The 13,718-nt window shown below is 54.8% G+C and overlaps 1 protein-coding gene across 1 annotated transcript in view; it reads right to left on the reverse strand.

The window, feature by feature from the left end:
• Positions 1-3,101: 3,101 nt before the first annotated feature.
• The window catches only part of RAB36 (RAB36, member RAS oncogene family), an 18,897-nt gene continuing 8,280 nt past the window's right edge, over positions 3,102-13,718 (reverse strand). Inside the window, exons 4-12 of the mRNA XM_012813592.2 lie at positions 12,724-12,815; positions 10,557-10,622; positions 10,035-10,136; positions 8,154-8,218; positions 6,282-6,333; positions 5,482-5,563; positions 5,224-5,314; positions 3,637-3,756; positions 3,102-3,240 (exon numbers count right to left, since the gene is read on the reverse strand). Coding sequence (XP_012669046.2) covers positions 3,176-3,240; positions 3,637-3,756; positions 5,224-5,314; positions 5,482-5,563; positions 6,282-6,333; positions 8,154-8,218; positions 10,035-10,136; positions 10,557-10,622; positions 12,724-12,815 — 735 coding nt within the window. The 3' untranslated portion in view covers positions 3,102-3,175. The remainder of the gene's footprint in view (positions 3,241-3,636; positions 3,757-5,223; positions 5,315-5,481; positions 5,564-6,281; positions 6,334-8,153; positions 8,219-10,034; positions 10,137-10,556; positions 10,623-12,723; positions 12,816-13,718) is intronic.

The raw sequence follows: 13,718 nt of genomic DNA on the forward strand, positions 1-13,718 counted from the left end.
CAGACCTTCTCTACCTGGCGCGAGGTCCTTCTGTAGACCTGCCCAGCTTTGCCCTGGGATTTTTCTGTTGCTGGCTCCTATCAAGTTCCTTCCAAGACCAGAACAAACTCTCCGGCCCCAAACAGCCTTCACTGGCTGATGCCTTGTGAGGGTCTTGGGGTCAGATAGGACTTCCGGACTGTGTGACAGAGTGATGAGGCACAACTGTCTCTGGCCACCAGGAGAACTAAGCACGGGACCGTTCCCTAGGTGGGTCTACGGTTCGAGCAGTAGGCCCCTTGGATCAGAGTGCTTTGTGTCTGCTGGGAGCATGTTTGGCTCCAGCAACCTTCCTGTGTCCCTGCCCTTCTCAGACACCTACTGAGCCCCTACTGTGGGGCCTTCCTCCTGGAGGTGCTGGGGAGGTAGCAGAGGTAACAAGGTCACCACTCTGGTCCTTGGGGTCCTGCAGAGGGTGGGGCACAAAGTGTGGACATGGGCAATCACACCCAGAGTGATAAGGGCTCTGACAATTGTGGGGGTGTCCACAAAGGCCATCTGGAGAAGGGCATCCAGCTTTGGGGCACAGAAGTAGGGTAGGGCATTCCAGGCAGAGAACCCGGCACCTGCAGAGACCTCCTTGTGACCGGGGATGAAGGCTGGGGCACAGGGGCCTGCAGGCAGAGAGGGTTACTAGGGTAGGCCTGGAATTTATGGGAATGTCTCCAGCAGAAGAGAAAGACAAGTGAAGGAAGAGGTAAGGTAAAAGTGAAGGAAGTATAAACACACAGGTGGGCAGAGAGCAAGGAAGGGGCCAGGGACTTGGGAAAGAGGAAAAGATGTTTCTTAAGCACTTGGTCGTGGTCACTATGGTCACTTGCTGTGCCCTGGCTGCAGGAGTCTGCTTGTTTAGGCCCATAGGACCAGACCAATCTGCCCAACTTTCTGCCCAGAAATTTCCTGCTAGGTGTTGACAATGGAGGAAACGTCTCTGTTGACTCCTCGTTATCAGAGTGAGGATGTGGGAACCATACTGAAGCAATTCTGACAGAAAAGATGCTATGTCAACTCAGCGCAGGGGGACAGTGCAGCCCTTGTGTTTCCCTGGAGAGCTCCTGTCCTCCCAGGCTGAAGATTGAAACCAGGGAGGCCATTAGGCCTGTCAGGGCCTGCAGGAACCAGCTGGTGTCTCCTGTGGGCAACCTGGGGGAGAGTTCCAGAAAGGACCAGGTACAGAGGTGTGGAGAGTTCCAGAAAGGACCAGGTACAGAGGTGTGGAGAGTTCCAGAAAGGACCAGGTACAGAGGTGTGGGCGTGCAGGTGACAGTGCAGTTCTAGCTCAGGGCTGGTCACAGCAGGACCACATATCCCCTCCTACCACATCCTTGAGCCTGAAGGAGTAAGAGGGGGGAAACTGTGGCGAGTACTGGCCCTGCCCACTCCCAATGGCCGGCCTGTCCTAACCTGTGAAGCTGTTAGACCAGTTCCTCCCTAATGCACCCCCAGTGCCCTCTGTACCTCCCCGGGCTGCGTCTAGTGGATGAGGCTGGGAGCTGCAGTCCAGATTAGGGCCCAGCAAGGCCTCTTTCTGGAATCCTGAGTGTGTACAGCTCTAATTTCAAGGATGGCCATTGCAGTACCCTTGGTAAAAGCTGAAAGCTGGACACAAGCTGGTTCACCCACATATAGGGCAGGTCAGATGACGGTGACCTTCCATCCACATGAAGGAAAACAGGCAGCTGCTAAGAAATGTGCAGGCTGAGCATGTGCCCAGAGACAGGGCCTGGTGCAGCCAATTGCCAGGCACTGTGCCTCACACGATGTCACCCTGTAGAACAACGAACATGCCGGTAACACCGGGGGCGGTGGGTCCACTGTATTTTACACACTTTGTACCATCTTCTTTTGTTTTACACTAAGCACATAACACCTTTAAAAGTGATTTGCATAAAGTGTTTACATATGTAAAAACACAAAGCTAAAAATACAGTATGAAGGGAATGAATAGGAAAAGATGCCAGTGTTTTCCCCCAACTGATATTTGGCAATCTCTGTGAGTCAATGAAAGTGCACGGGACACCTGCAGTGTGCCGGGCTCTAGGAATCTGCAAATGCTCACCACCTACGGGAAGATGATGGGGATGATGGGCACAAAGTGAGTGCAGAGCGAGCACAGTCAAGGTGACAGGACCAGGGGCTGGTTTCCAGGGGTGAGACCCATGGAAGTGCTCTGGGGTAGAGCTGGAGAGTGTGTGGGCGTGGGGTACTCCTGCCTGCCCTGGGTTTTTAAGAGGAAGAGAACGTGCTGGACCGTGGAGGGCTCCAAAGCATTCCAAAGACATGTGGACACCATCGCACAGAGACATGCAGGCCAGTGGGACAGACGGATAGAGAGGCGGCAGTGGGCACAGACCTGGCATGAAGGCCAGAGCAGGGCAGTGTCACGCTCAGGGCTGCAGAACAAGTTACCCCAGGGTGGTTGTGCAGCCCCCCTACTGTAACTGGTCAGGTAAATTCATCGTCCAGATAGGCCAGAGAGGTGTGAACAGCTTGGTCTGCCTACCCAGTCCTGCTGCCTAGGAGGCCAGCCCATCTCCTGCCAGAGAGAGCCCTGTGGCAGGTCTGCCTGGGGACTCCTGAAGCCTATGGCAGAGTGACAGTGGACAGTGAGGTGTAGAGCTCTGAGGTGCAGAACTATAAGCTTTTTGCAGAAAACAAAACTCCTGGGGACATGGCAAGTGGGTGGGTATTCCTTCAGATGCTGAATTTGACAAGTCCAGGTTGCCTGGGACATGGTGATAAGAAGGCTTCTGAGGCCACATCGCTGGGGAAGAAGGCCAGGGTCGGCTGTTGGTGCAGGCCCTGGGTGAGGGGTGTGGCCTGGGGCAGGCTTGTCCCCGGTTTGCAGTCCTGAGGCCTCTGAAAGCCAAGGGAGACTGTCTGACGACCCTGCAAGTGGGACCAGCCTTTCAGGGAATCACTGTAGTGTCCCCAGCAGCCAGGCAGTGTGGGGCCCTTGGGCAGCCAGTGGGGACCTTTCCTGGCTCCTGACCTCCCAAAGAGAAGTGGCTGAGCCCTGGGGTTCTGCACAGAAGACAGGCCCTCCACACCTTGAGGGTAGATATGCTGCAGAACTCAGGTTCCATGTCACCTTTCCACAGGTACAGGGTGTGGAGGCCTCTGACACAGGCGCCAGCTAACAGCAGCCCAGGCTGGAGGGCTGCTTGCTGTCCTGGCTCTTGGGTGGACTTCCCTCCATTCCTGCAAGGAGAATAGCATTAACTGAGCACCCTGCAGCTGATGCTCGGCATGGGCCACTCTGACCCTGACAGTCAGAGTGACCGACTTGGACTCCTAGGCCTGGCACGGGCTTAAAGACCCAGAGGACATTTCAGGTGGTAGCCCAGAGTGGGCAAAGGCACAGACTGGAAGAGCCAGAATGAGGCCACATCCTCAGCTGTCAGGAGGACAGGGAGGGATAGGGAAGGAGACTGAGACTGCAGGTGGGTCAGGGAGGCTGCAGGCCTGAGGCCAGGGTGACAGTCAAGACAGGGTGTCCAAGGACAGCAGAGGGTCGCAAGTTGAAGAAATGGCAGGGTCTGAGGTGACAGGAGGATGGTGGATGTCCCTACCCCCCTTGGCCATGCCCATACGCACGGATGAGGTCTCCATCGCCGACCTGCAGCTGGGCACTGTTCCGCCTTTCCAGGTCCTGCAGCACTGACTGCTCGAAGGCCAGGGCGGCCACGCGGCTGAAGAATGCCTTCACGTTCTCTCCTGTGGGCCCACAAGGTGGCAGTCACTCCCTCTGGTTGCATTTGGCATAGGAGCCAGGGCGGGCCTCTCTGAGGCTGGCTCATGGCCCCTCCTAGAGCACCCTAACAGTAACAGTAGCACAGGACGGTGCAGCCTGCCCACCTGTTAGGCAGCACCTGCCACCCGCTCTCGCTGCCTGCCCACACCACTCCCTCACACCTCTGAGCCTTCATTCCCCAGCATCTACTCTTCCAATTAGTTGCCATTGAACACTAGGGGCCGGGTGCTGGGACATGTGGAACTCTGGACAGACACTTTTGATGACTGTCAGATGGGGCTATGAGGGTTACTGTGCTCCCCTATGGAGCCTCTGTGTATCTTCCTCCAAGTGGAGGTGCTGCCCATCAGGGAGCCGTTTGCTCCCAGCCCTTAACGGGCACACTGCACATGCCCCTGCTGCAGCCAGCAACCTGAACAACTAACTGCTCAGGGCAGTCCTGCTTGGCCCATAGCAAGCTCTCTGTAAACTGTTAATCTGACAAAGGAGGGCAGGTTCTGACAGCAGAAGGGAGATTGTCTGCAAGGAGCAATAGAGGGCACCAGGCACGAGTTTGCCAGGTGTTTGCAGTGGGCTGGAGGGGGCACTGACCTTCAGTGCATATCCAGTCCCCGGCTGGGTGTTCACTGTCCTCCCTTGCCAGTGGCAAGGACTCCTGGGCCTGATTCCCAAGTCCCCAGAGCCCTGGGGGCCCACTATGTGCCAAATACTGCACGTTATTCTACTTCATCCCTGACAAACTGTGATTTCAGTCTGTTCTTTGTGTCTCTCCATTTTCTAATTTTTCCTCAGTAAGTACGGATGTTTGTGATTTAAAATTTCCTTTTCCTAACAAAACCAAGATGGGCAGCATCAGCCTGATTCCCAGATGAGATGACTGAGGCTTGGAGAGGTGGGCATCTTGCCAGGGGTTGGGGGCCCACTGTGGCTGGGGGCAGACTGGGTGGGGAGTGGGATGGGTGAGAGCTGGGGACTGCAAGTCATGATGATACCCAGGAAGGAGTGGGAGCCCCCCTCTTACTGTGCCTACTACATGCTGAGAAGTGTCACACACTTGGCATCTGAGGGGCTGGGGCAGGACAGTGCCATAGCTACAGGTGTTTCAATCCTGGCCCTGTCGCCTCCTCCCTGTGGGCCTGGGAGTGACTTCACAGGGATAAGATAGAACCTGCCTCACAGGTAGTCTTGAGGGCTGCCTTGGAGAACATGTCAACATGGTATGGGGCAGGGTTGCTCTTCCGCCATCCCTGAGGCAGACCTCTCAAGGCACTGCCAATTGCCAGCATGGGGGATGGCATGCCACGCCAGTACATGCAGGGTGATGGAAGGGGAAGGCAGATGCAGAGGGAGAGCTGCATGGCAGGGTCTTCAAGACTGGCCTAAGAGCCATGCTCTGTCCCCACCACAGTGACAACCTGGGTCCCACTCACCAGTCTTGGCGGACACCGACCAGTACTCAGCCTGCATCTGGTTGGCCATGTGCACAGCCTCCGCTTCGGCCTGCTCGCACGCTGCCCCTGACTGGGAGAAGTGGCCCTCACTGACCCAGGGCTTGTACTCTCCTGCAGAGGCCCCTGGGGTAGGCAACTGCCTGTTTCCCACAGTGCCACCTCCCTCCCTCAAACATGGGCTGCAGGTGGAGGCATTGTCCTATGGACTGTCCCAGCCTCCAGTGCTGCTCTGCTCACCAGAAGGTCCTTCTTGGTTCCCACGAGGAAGATGAAGCAGGAATTTGCTTCATTCTCTCGTAGCGCATCCTGCAGCCACTGCCTGGCATGCAGAGGGGAGACAGCTGAGACATGCCACCCTTCCACTCACCCAGAGCAGGGTCACAAACTTCCCTAGGGCTAGAAACATCAGGCCTGCAGGTGCAGGAAGAGTGCCCCTTGCTGGCTGGCAGGGTGCTGGTACCACAGCCAGATGGGCTCAGTGGGATAGGAAGGGGTGGGACTACAGGAGCGCTGTTAAGGGGCAGTGAAGACCCCACTCTGGCCCTGGCTTGGCCCTTAACTCATGAGACCCTGGGTGAGTCCTGCACTTTTATCAGTTGGAATGATCACCCCTGCTTCCCTCACAGGGTTTGGAAGATGCTGGATGTGAATGTCCCAGGGCTTTGGTCCACCAGCTGGACGACTCCCAGAGGAAGCAAGATGGCCTCCCAGACTTGGTTACATCACCAGTTTGCTCTGCCCAAGACAGTAAGGGCCAAATTCAGGTCCCTTCAGACTAGACTGGCTCTAAAATTTTAAGGCCCAGGGTGAGGTGAACATATGGGACCCCTCCTTCAAACTGATTAACTTTTGAGATGGTGACAGCAGAGTATTAAAGTAGTGCAGGGTCTCTGGAACACGTGCCCCACTGTGACTGTGCTGGCCTCGCATTCAGGTGCTAGGGACAGTGCCCAGCCCACTGGCCTTGGAGTGGGGACCTCTTTCAGGCAGCTTCCTAAACCCAGGGGACCCACAGGGCCTACAGAACCCGGACTTGCCTGGTGTGCTCCAGAGTCTGCACGTCAGTAAGGTCAAAGGCTGTGATGATCACTGGACCCGGAAAAAGGCAACAGCCAGTTAGCCACAGTGAGGCAAACAGTGTGACAATGGGGCCCAGGAGGAGCCCAGCTTCTGAGGAACTGCCAGGGCGCCCCCCCCACCCCAGTACTCAGCACCAGACCCCACGGTAGAAGGTGGGGAGGAAATACTCCATCACTCCATGGCTCCCAGGACCCACCTCCCTACTGCCCTCCCCCGCTGCATCCAGCAGCCCAACCAGGGAGGTGGAAAAGGCAGGCAGGAAACTCAAGGACTTTGACAGCAGACTCTCAGCCACTTTTGGCTGAGGGGGCTTGGATGAGGGTCTTAACTGCTGAGCCTCAGTTTTCCCACCTATAAAATGGTGGGAATGACGCCTCTAGGTCTCTGGGCTGCTGCAAGGATTAAACAGGTGCAGCTGTTTTTTGTTTTTCTTTTTTGTTCGGTCAGGGCTGGGTTTGAACCCATCACCTTTGGTATATGGGCCAGCACCCTATTCCTTGAGCCACAGGCACCGCTCTGAGTGCAGCTGTTTTAAAAAGCTATTTGTCGGGGTGGCACCTGTGGCTCAGTGAGTAGGGTGCCGGCCCCACATACCGAGGGTGGTGGGTTCAAACCCGGCCCCAGCCAAACTGCAACAATAAATAAATAAATAAAAAGTATGTTAAAAAAAAAAAAGAGGTTTGTTTAAAAATAAATAAACAAAAATAAAAAGCTATTTGTCCACGGCCTGTCACAGGATAGACTGTCAACAATGAAGCTATGACTGTGAAGATGACTGCAACAGCCAGCTTTAGGGAAACAACTTCTGTGGAACTGGGTGGGCAGAAAATGATGCAGTCTGTTCCCTGAGCTCCTCTGGTCACTGCCCTGCCCTGTCCAGTGGTGTTGGAGAATGGAGGGTGCTGGACCCCCTCCTGGAGGACATTCCACAATGGCTATGCTCTACTGGCCCCCAGGAGTGTGAGCAGGGCTGGACAGGGGCTTCCTTTGCACTTGGCTGAAGGCTGCAGGAGAGCCTGAGTCCCCTCCAGAAGCACAGAAGAAGGGAGAAGAAACTGAGGAGAGGGATGACAGCAGCCAGGCTGCTGTTTGCAGACTGCTGCCAGGTGCCTCACACCTCATCCCCAGGGGGGAAGCATCCCCTCTCTTAGAAGACAGAGGCCGGAGAGGCCATGTGGTGCTCAGGGTTTGTTTCCTGATTTTGTTTCTTCCAAATCCTAAAGAAGGTGTTTTGTTTTGTTTTTTACCACCATTAAGTAGACATAATGACACCCTATAATTTGAGTTTGGCTCTAGAAGCTTCTGATGGTCCTCTCACATCTCCCACTGAACTCCATCTCTGTCTTCCCCCAGGAAGGTGGGGTTGGCACAGGGAGCTAAAATGTGCCTCCTGCTGACTGTCAGCACTGCCTGGTGCACCTCGGCTCTGGATGTGTGGGTGGGAAGCCGCACTGGGGACATGGCTGTCCTCCCATGGTCCCCTGTCATTCCTCCTCTTTGGCCCAGCCCCTCCTGTTGAGGAGGGACAAGCCTCTGCCCTGGAGTCCGATGCTGCTCTTCCTTGCTGGGGCCTCTCTCAGGATCTTTCTGAGCTGAAGACTGGGGCTGAGAGTTAAAGCCAGCACCTACCGCCATAGAATCCCTAAAGGGCCAACCAGGCCCCAGCATGAAGGCAGCTTCCCTGTCCCCAGGCAGCAGCCCAGGTGTTTTCTCAGTGGTCAGAGGCCAGAAACTGATGTCTGCTTGGAGCATCTGGGTTTCCTGTGGTGCAGCTGAGATGGGAGCCCTACTGCACATGGCTGAGGGCCCCAGAATCGCAGGCTGCTCACCCTGGGCACCCCGGTAGTAGGCAGATGCGATGCACTTGAACTTCTCCTGCCCAGCTGTGTCCCAGCTGTAAGGTGGGCGAGAGAGAAAAGGAAAGCAGTGGCAGGCTAAGCAATTGCAGTTTTGAGTCAAAAAGCTAGTGGGTAGGAACATCCATGCCAATGGGTAGGCTTCAAGAAGTGCCTGTTGCGACCCTCTCTCCCTGTCTCCAGTCGCCATGATCCCTTCCTATGTGCTTGGAAGTGCTGGGGGTGTAGGGGGACCTCTCTCACTGCAGTCACTGTGGCTGGGGGGAGGGGCCATGGCATTAGTCGGTCCACTGCCCTGATGAATGGAAGTGTAGCTCAGTCTCTTCTGGCTGGGACATTAAAAAGGAGTACAGGGGCCAGGCATGGTGATGGCTTACGCCTATAATCCCAGAGCTTTGGGAGGCTGAGACCAGAGGATCATTTGAGCCCAGGAGTTCAAGGCCAGTGTGAACAACACAGTGAGACCCTATCTCTACATAAAAAAAACTGAAATAAAATTACCTAGTTGTGGCAGCATGCACCTGTAGTCCTACTACTTGGGAGGCTAAAGGTGGATGGCTTGAATCTAGGAGTTTGCAAGTTTACCATGAGTGATATGATTGCACCACTGTATTCCAGCCTCCATCTCTTAAAAGAAAATAAAAGTAGCATATGGCCCACAATGGGGCTTCTCTTAAAGATGTGGACATCCACAGACCCTCTGGTGCTGGGGCTGTAGGCTGGGCCTCCAGCTGTGCCTCTGTCACTTGCTCATGTGTGTTGGGGCATTGCTTCACCTTCTGTGCTGCAGGTCCCAGGTCCCTAACAGGTGACTTTGAGCAGTTAGCTCTAGCTCTCTGGATGCTGAGAAGAACTTAGGAGCCCTGGGTCCATGGAAAAGAATGCAACAGTTGATTAATGATGTCTGCCATGGGCACAGCCTAGTAGAGAAGGCCCACATGCTGAGATCTACTCACCCTGGTTTAGAACAAGGCAGGAGGTCAAGATGTAGGAATGAGTCTGAAAATCTATCTCATTTTAAAGTCAGCAGATCAAAATTTAACTTTTCTCAGTAAACTGAAAAATAGACAGACCACAAACAACACATTGTTGGTCTGAAAATTTTTTAAGGGATTCAGAGTGATGCAGTGATGGGTTCTTTTGTTCATTAATTCATTCATATTTTCTTTCATTTCTGAAAAGACTCTGGAGGGAGGAGCTGGGAATGGTGGCCTGAAAGTGGGGCCTGTTGGGAGGTTGCCTGTTGTCTCAATGTAAGACAAGAGGCTGAGCTGGGATAGTGTCCCTGTTTTGTCCTGGGCCCTCTGATGAGATATAGCCTGTGGTCACAACAGTGAGTCTAGTCACCAGCTACTCTCTGCAGCTCTCACAGTACCTCAGCCCTGTGTCCTTATAGCCTGTTTTGCTCTGGAGTAATCCTATACTCTCCCTTGGCCCAATTTGGTATCATCTGTCTGCAGCACCACTGGGCTGAGGAGGTCCTGAGAGGGGAGGGAACTGTCTTGACAGAGTCAGGAGCTCATGCAGGCTCAGCTCAAACTGGGCCAGGGGACTGAGGAAAGAACCTAGGAGAGACAAAGGGGAAGGGGTCCAAGACAGAGTCCTGGTGATTTCCAGCAGGCAAGCGGGGGTGGGGTGGGATAGGTGGGGGGCAGGGGTGGCCGTGTAGGAGAGCATGGAAAGGGGAGGGTCCAGAGCAAGATGCCAGCCATGGTGCGTAAGGCTCAGCCCAGGTGAGAGCCCTGGGCTCCTGTGAGAGAAAACAAAGGGAGGGGAGGAAGCCACTGGGCCCCTGAGAGGCAGGTGCCTGGGGCTGGCAGGGGAGAAGACAGACAGACAGACAGGGGGACTTACATCTGGAGGCTGTAGGGAATCCCTGCGATCTCAAAGCGCTCAATTTCAAAGTCCACCCCAATGGTGGCCTTATAATCTCGGTCAAAAACATTCTTGCAAAACCTATGGGAGGCAGAGAAGTCATCAGAGACGTGTCCTCATAGAAATGTGCAGGGAAGCTTCCCTTTGATAGTGCAAGTGTGGATGGACAGAATAGCCACCAAGAATGTGTGCAGGAGCTCTGAAAACCTGCAAGTTAGAAGCTAAGCGAAACTGGGTGTCCAACCATAGGGAAGGCAGTGGACGGGTGAGCCCATGGTCCCCGGGGCACAGAGTGATGAACACCAGTCTCCTGGGTGCCTGACCCTACCATCTCCCTGATTTCTTGTACCCCTTTCCCTCTAGCTCCTACCAGGCTGAGGCATAGTGGTTCTTTAGAATTACATTGTTCCTACTGTGACAACATCATTTGGGCTACCCAGGTAGAGGTGTGACAAACTGGTGCTGGAGGGTGTGGCTGATGGGGCTTAGGAAGCTGCGTACCTGTAGATGAGGCTGGTCTTCCCCACGTAGAGATCGCCAACGACAACCACCTTGGAGAGTCTGAGCCTGTGGGAGATGCATCCATGTGGCCTCAGGCAGAGTCTGTGGACACTCTCAGGCCCTTCTTTCCCTGAGCTCTCTCTGCTGGGGAGCCACCCCTCACTCCTGAAGACAGGACAGGCCACCCTGACCCCCTCTCCAGATATCTGAGGGCAGAGTGGGAGCACCTGCATTTGTTCTAGGGACACTGATGCCCCTGGAGCTGCTCCTCAGGTACCGCTTGGCCAAAGCCCCTGTCTTGAGGTGGACATAACAAGAGGCTGAGTCACAGGCTGAGGGGCAGAGACAAAAGCTCAAGGTCGGGGTATGGTAACCAAGAGCCACAGGCATGTCCCTGCAGGGAGGTGCTACGCTGAGGGTCAGACACGTGGCCTCTGTGCACAGAGGCACCAGAAGAAGCAGGGCACAGGCAGCCCCTGCACCTTCCTGCCCACCCCAGGGCTGTGCGCCTGCCTGGGTTCCAGCTCCTTGCAAGCAGGCACTCCCCGACCAGGATGCCACCATCACCTGCTCACTTGGAAAGGCCCAGGGGCACTCTGGGTCGACGCATCTGAGCTGTGGCTTAAGCCAAGTCAGCTCTGAGGTTCTTAGGCTCTTTGGGGACACTGCACACTGATAGCAGCCACCAGCCTCACTCTGGGTGTGTCCTGCACCCTATGTAGCAGCATTTCTGGGAAGATGGGGTCTTGCTATGTTGCTCAGGCTGGTATTGAACTCCTGGGCTCATGTTTTCCCTTCTGCTTCAGCCACCTGAGTAGCTGCGACTGCAGGTGCATACCACCCAGCTTCCTGGGATTTATATTTGAAAAATTTCATCCCAGAGGAATTCAACAGCTCCAACAATAAACCTGGGTAAACAAACACCTGACAGGGACTGGCTTGCAGACAGCCAGAGGGTGCCTCTGTGTCACCTTATGACAGCTTGCAGTTCATGGACAGGGGCTGTGTATCTACCCTGTTCACAGGTGGTTCTCTCCTTCTCTATCCGGATGAAGGATAAAGGTACTTGCAAAGACCTTGAGGCAGGAACCCGTTGTGCCTTAGTTTCCCTGCTTCTAGCAGGGTCAAGGAAGTAATCGGCATGCAGCACTGGCTGTGGCACTAGCACTCCCCAGCTGATGGCATTACATTCATCCCATGAGCACAGATTCTTCAGCCATTCTGACCTGAGCTCTGCCTCACTCTGTGCAGCCTTGGGGACCTCCAAGCTGGGCTCTCTTGCAGCCTCACCACACTGTGTGACACCTGTGTGATGTGAGCTCAGCCAACTCCTTGAGCAGACTGTGAGCTCCTCAGGATGAAGGGCTAAAGTAGGCCCTTGACCTGTTTGTTAAAAGAAGGAATGGGCTCGGCGCCTGTGGCTCAACCGGCTAAGGCGCCAGCCACGTACACCTAGGGTGGCGGGGTCGAATCCCCAGCCCGGACCCGCCAAACAACAATGATGGCTGCAACCAAAAAATAGCCGGGCGTTGTGGCGGGCACCTGTGGTCCCAGCTACTTGGGAGGCGGAGGCAGGAGACTCGCTTGAGCCCAGGAGTTGGAGGTTGCTGTGAGCTGTAATGCCACGGCACTCTACCCAGGGGGACAGCTTGAGGCTCTGTCTCAAAAAAAAAAAAAAAAAAAAAAGAAGGAATGAGTGCTGCCAAACCCCTGTGCTGGTGGTGGCAGGTGCTTCAGAGGCAGGAAACCCCTCTAGCTAGGTCTAGTGAGGAATGCAGACGAGTAAACCCGCAATTCCAGGAGGTAAGTTCTTGGGGCACAAGAGCACACAGGAGGGGCACCCCATCCACCCCAGGCTGGAGGAGGTGGTCATGGGGGATCAGAGAAGGATCCCAGAGGACCTGACACTTACCCTGAGACCTGGAGGGGATGGGGAAAGAACCTATGCTGTGCCCCCAGGCTGAAAATCACCCTAGTGGGAAAGGGGTCATTGCACAAGTGGCAGAGGTGTGTCAAGTGGAGCCAGATAAAAGCCCTTCTATATCAGGTTGCACTGGCCTGGTCTGTGTAAGCGTTTCATTTGTTCATTCTTTCACTCACACATTCATTCATGTGCTCCTTCCTTCCCCACCCTCCTCGTCCCCTACCCCAGGCCCCACAGGCTCACCCAACAGTCCCCGTGTTCCTGCGCTGGCAGGCTGCGCTGACGTGCCCGTGGAAGTGCTCCTTGAGCTGCAGGCAGGCTTCGGGTGTGTACCACTGCAAAGAGACCGACAGACAGACTGAAACACCATCCTGCCAAACTGCAGCTCCATCCCCAGGGCTAGGCAGCCCTTCCTCCCCAGAGCCTTGCAGCTGGCAGCCTCATTAGCTTTCCCTGACCTTCTGTCATGTCTGTCCTCTATGTCATCAGCCTCAAGGCTCTGAGGTCTTGTGAGTCCAGAGGAGCCAGGCTAGATCAAAGTGCCTAGACAGGTAGGCAGAGACTCAGAGATATGGGTCTCACCTGGGGAGCGGTCCCCTTGCTGTATGCATGTGACAGTCCTCTGCCTTCTCTGGAACCAGACTTCTTGGGGTAAAATGAGGGGTAGAAAGTGAGGGCCCTTTTGGCTCCAAGATCCTCCTACACAGTCTGCGGATCTCTGATGCCATTTTTGTTTTAAAAGTATGCATACCTGTGCCGGGACAATGTCCTAGAAGGGACTTTGAGTCTTCCACATTTCTTGGAAGGTAGAACTGAGCAGTGGTTTAGGAGCGTGGGCCTCAGGGTCAGGAAGAAGTGCACATGCTCTGCCCACCCTTACCTGCTTTGCCCAAATCTCTGAACTTTAACTTCCCCATCAGAGGCTTGGGCACAAATGAGATAATGTTTGTAAAGCCATCAGCACAGATCCAGCCTGGAATATACTAAGGCTCAATAAATGTCCACAGGCTATTAAGAAATAATGGTGGGCAGTGCCTGTGGCTCAGTGGGTAGGGTGCTGGCCCCATACACTGAGGGTGGCGGGTTCAAACCTAGCCTGGTCAAACTGTAACAAAATATAGCTGGCATTGTGGCGGGTGCCTGTAGTCCTAGCTACTTGGGAGGCTGAAGCAAGAGAATCGCCTAAGCCCAGAAATTGGAGGTTGCTGTGAGCTGTGTGATGTCATGGCACTTTACCG

The sequence above is a fragment of the Otolemur garnettii genome, unplaced genomic scaffold (assembly GCF_000181295.1).
Source record: "Otolemur garnettii isolate 467f Iridium unplaced genomic scaffold, OtoGar3 scaffold00281, whole genome shotgun sequence".
Classification (NCBI taxonomy): Eukaryota; Metazoa; Chordata; class Mammalia; order Primates; family Galagidae; genus Otolemur; species Otolemur garnettii.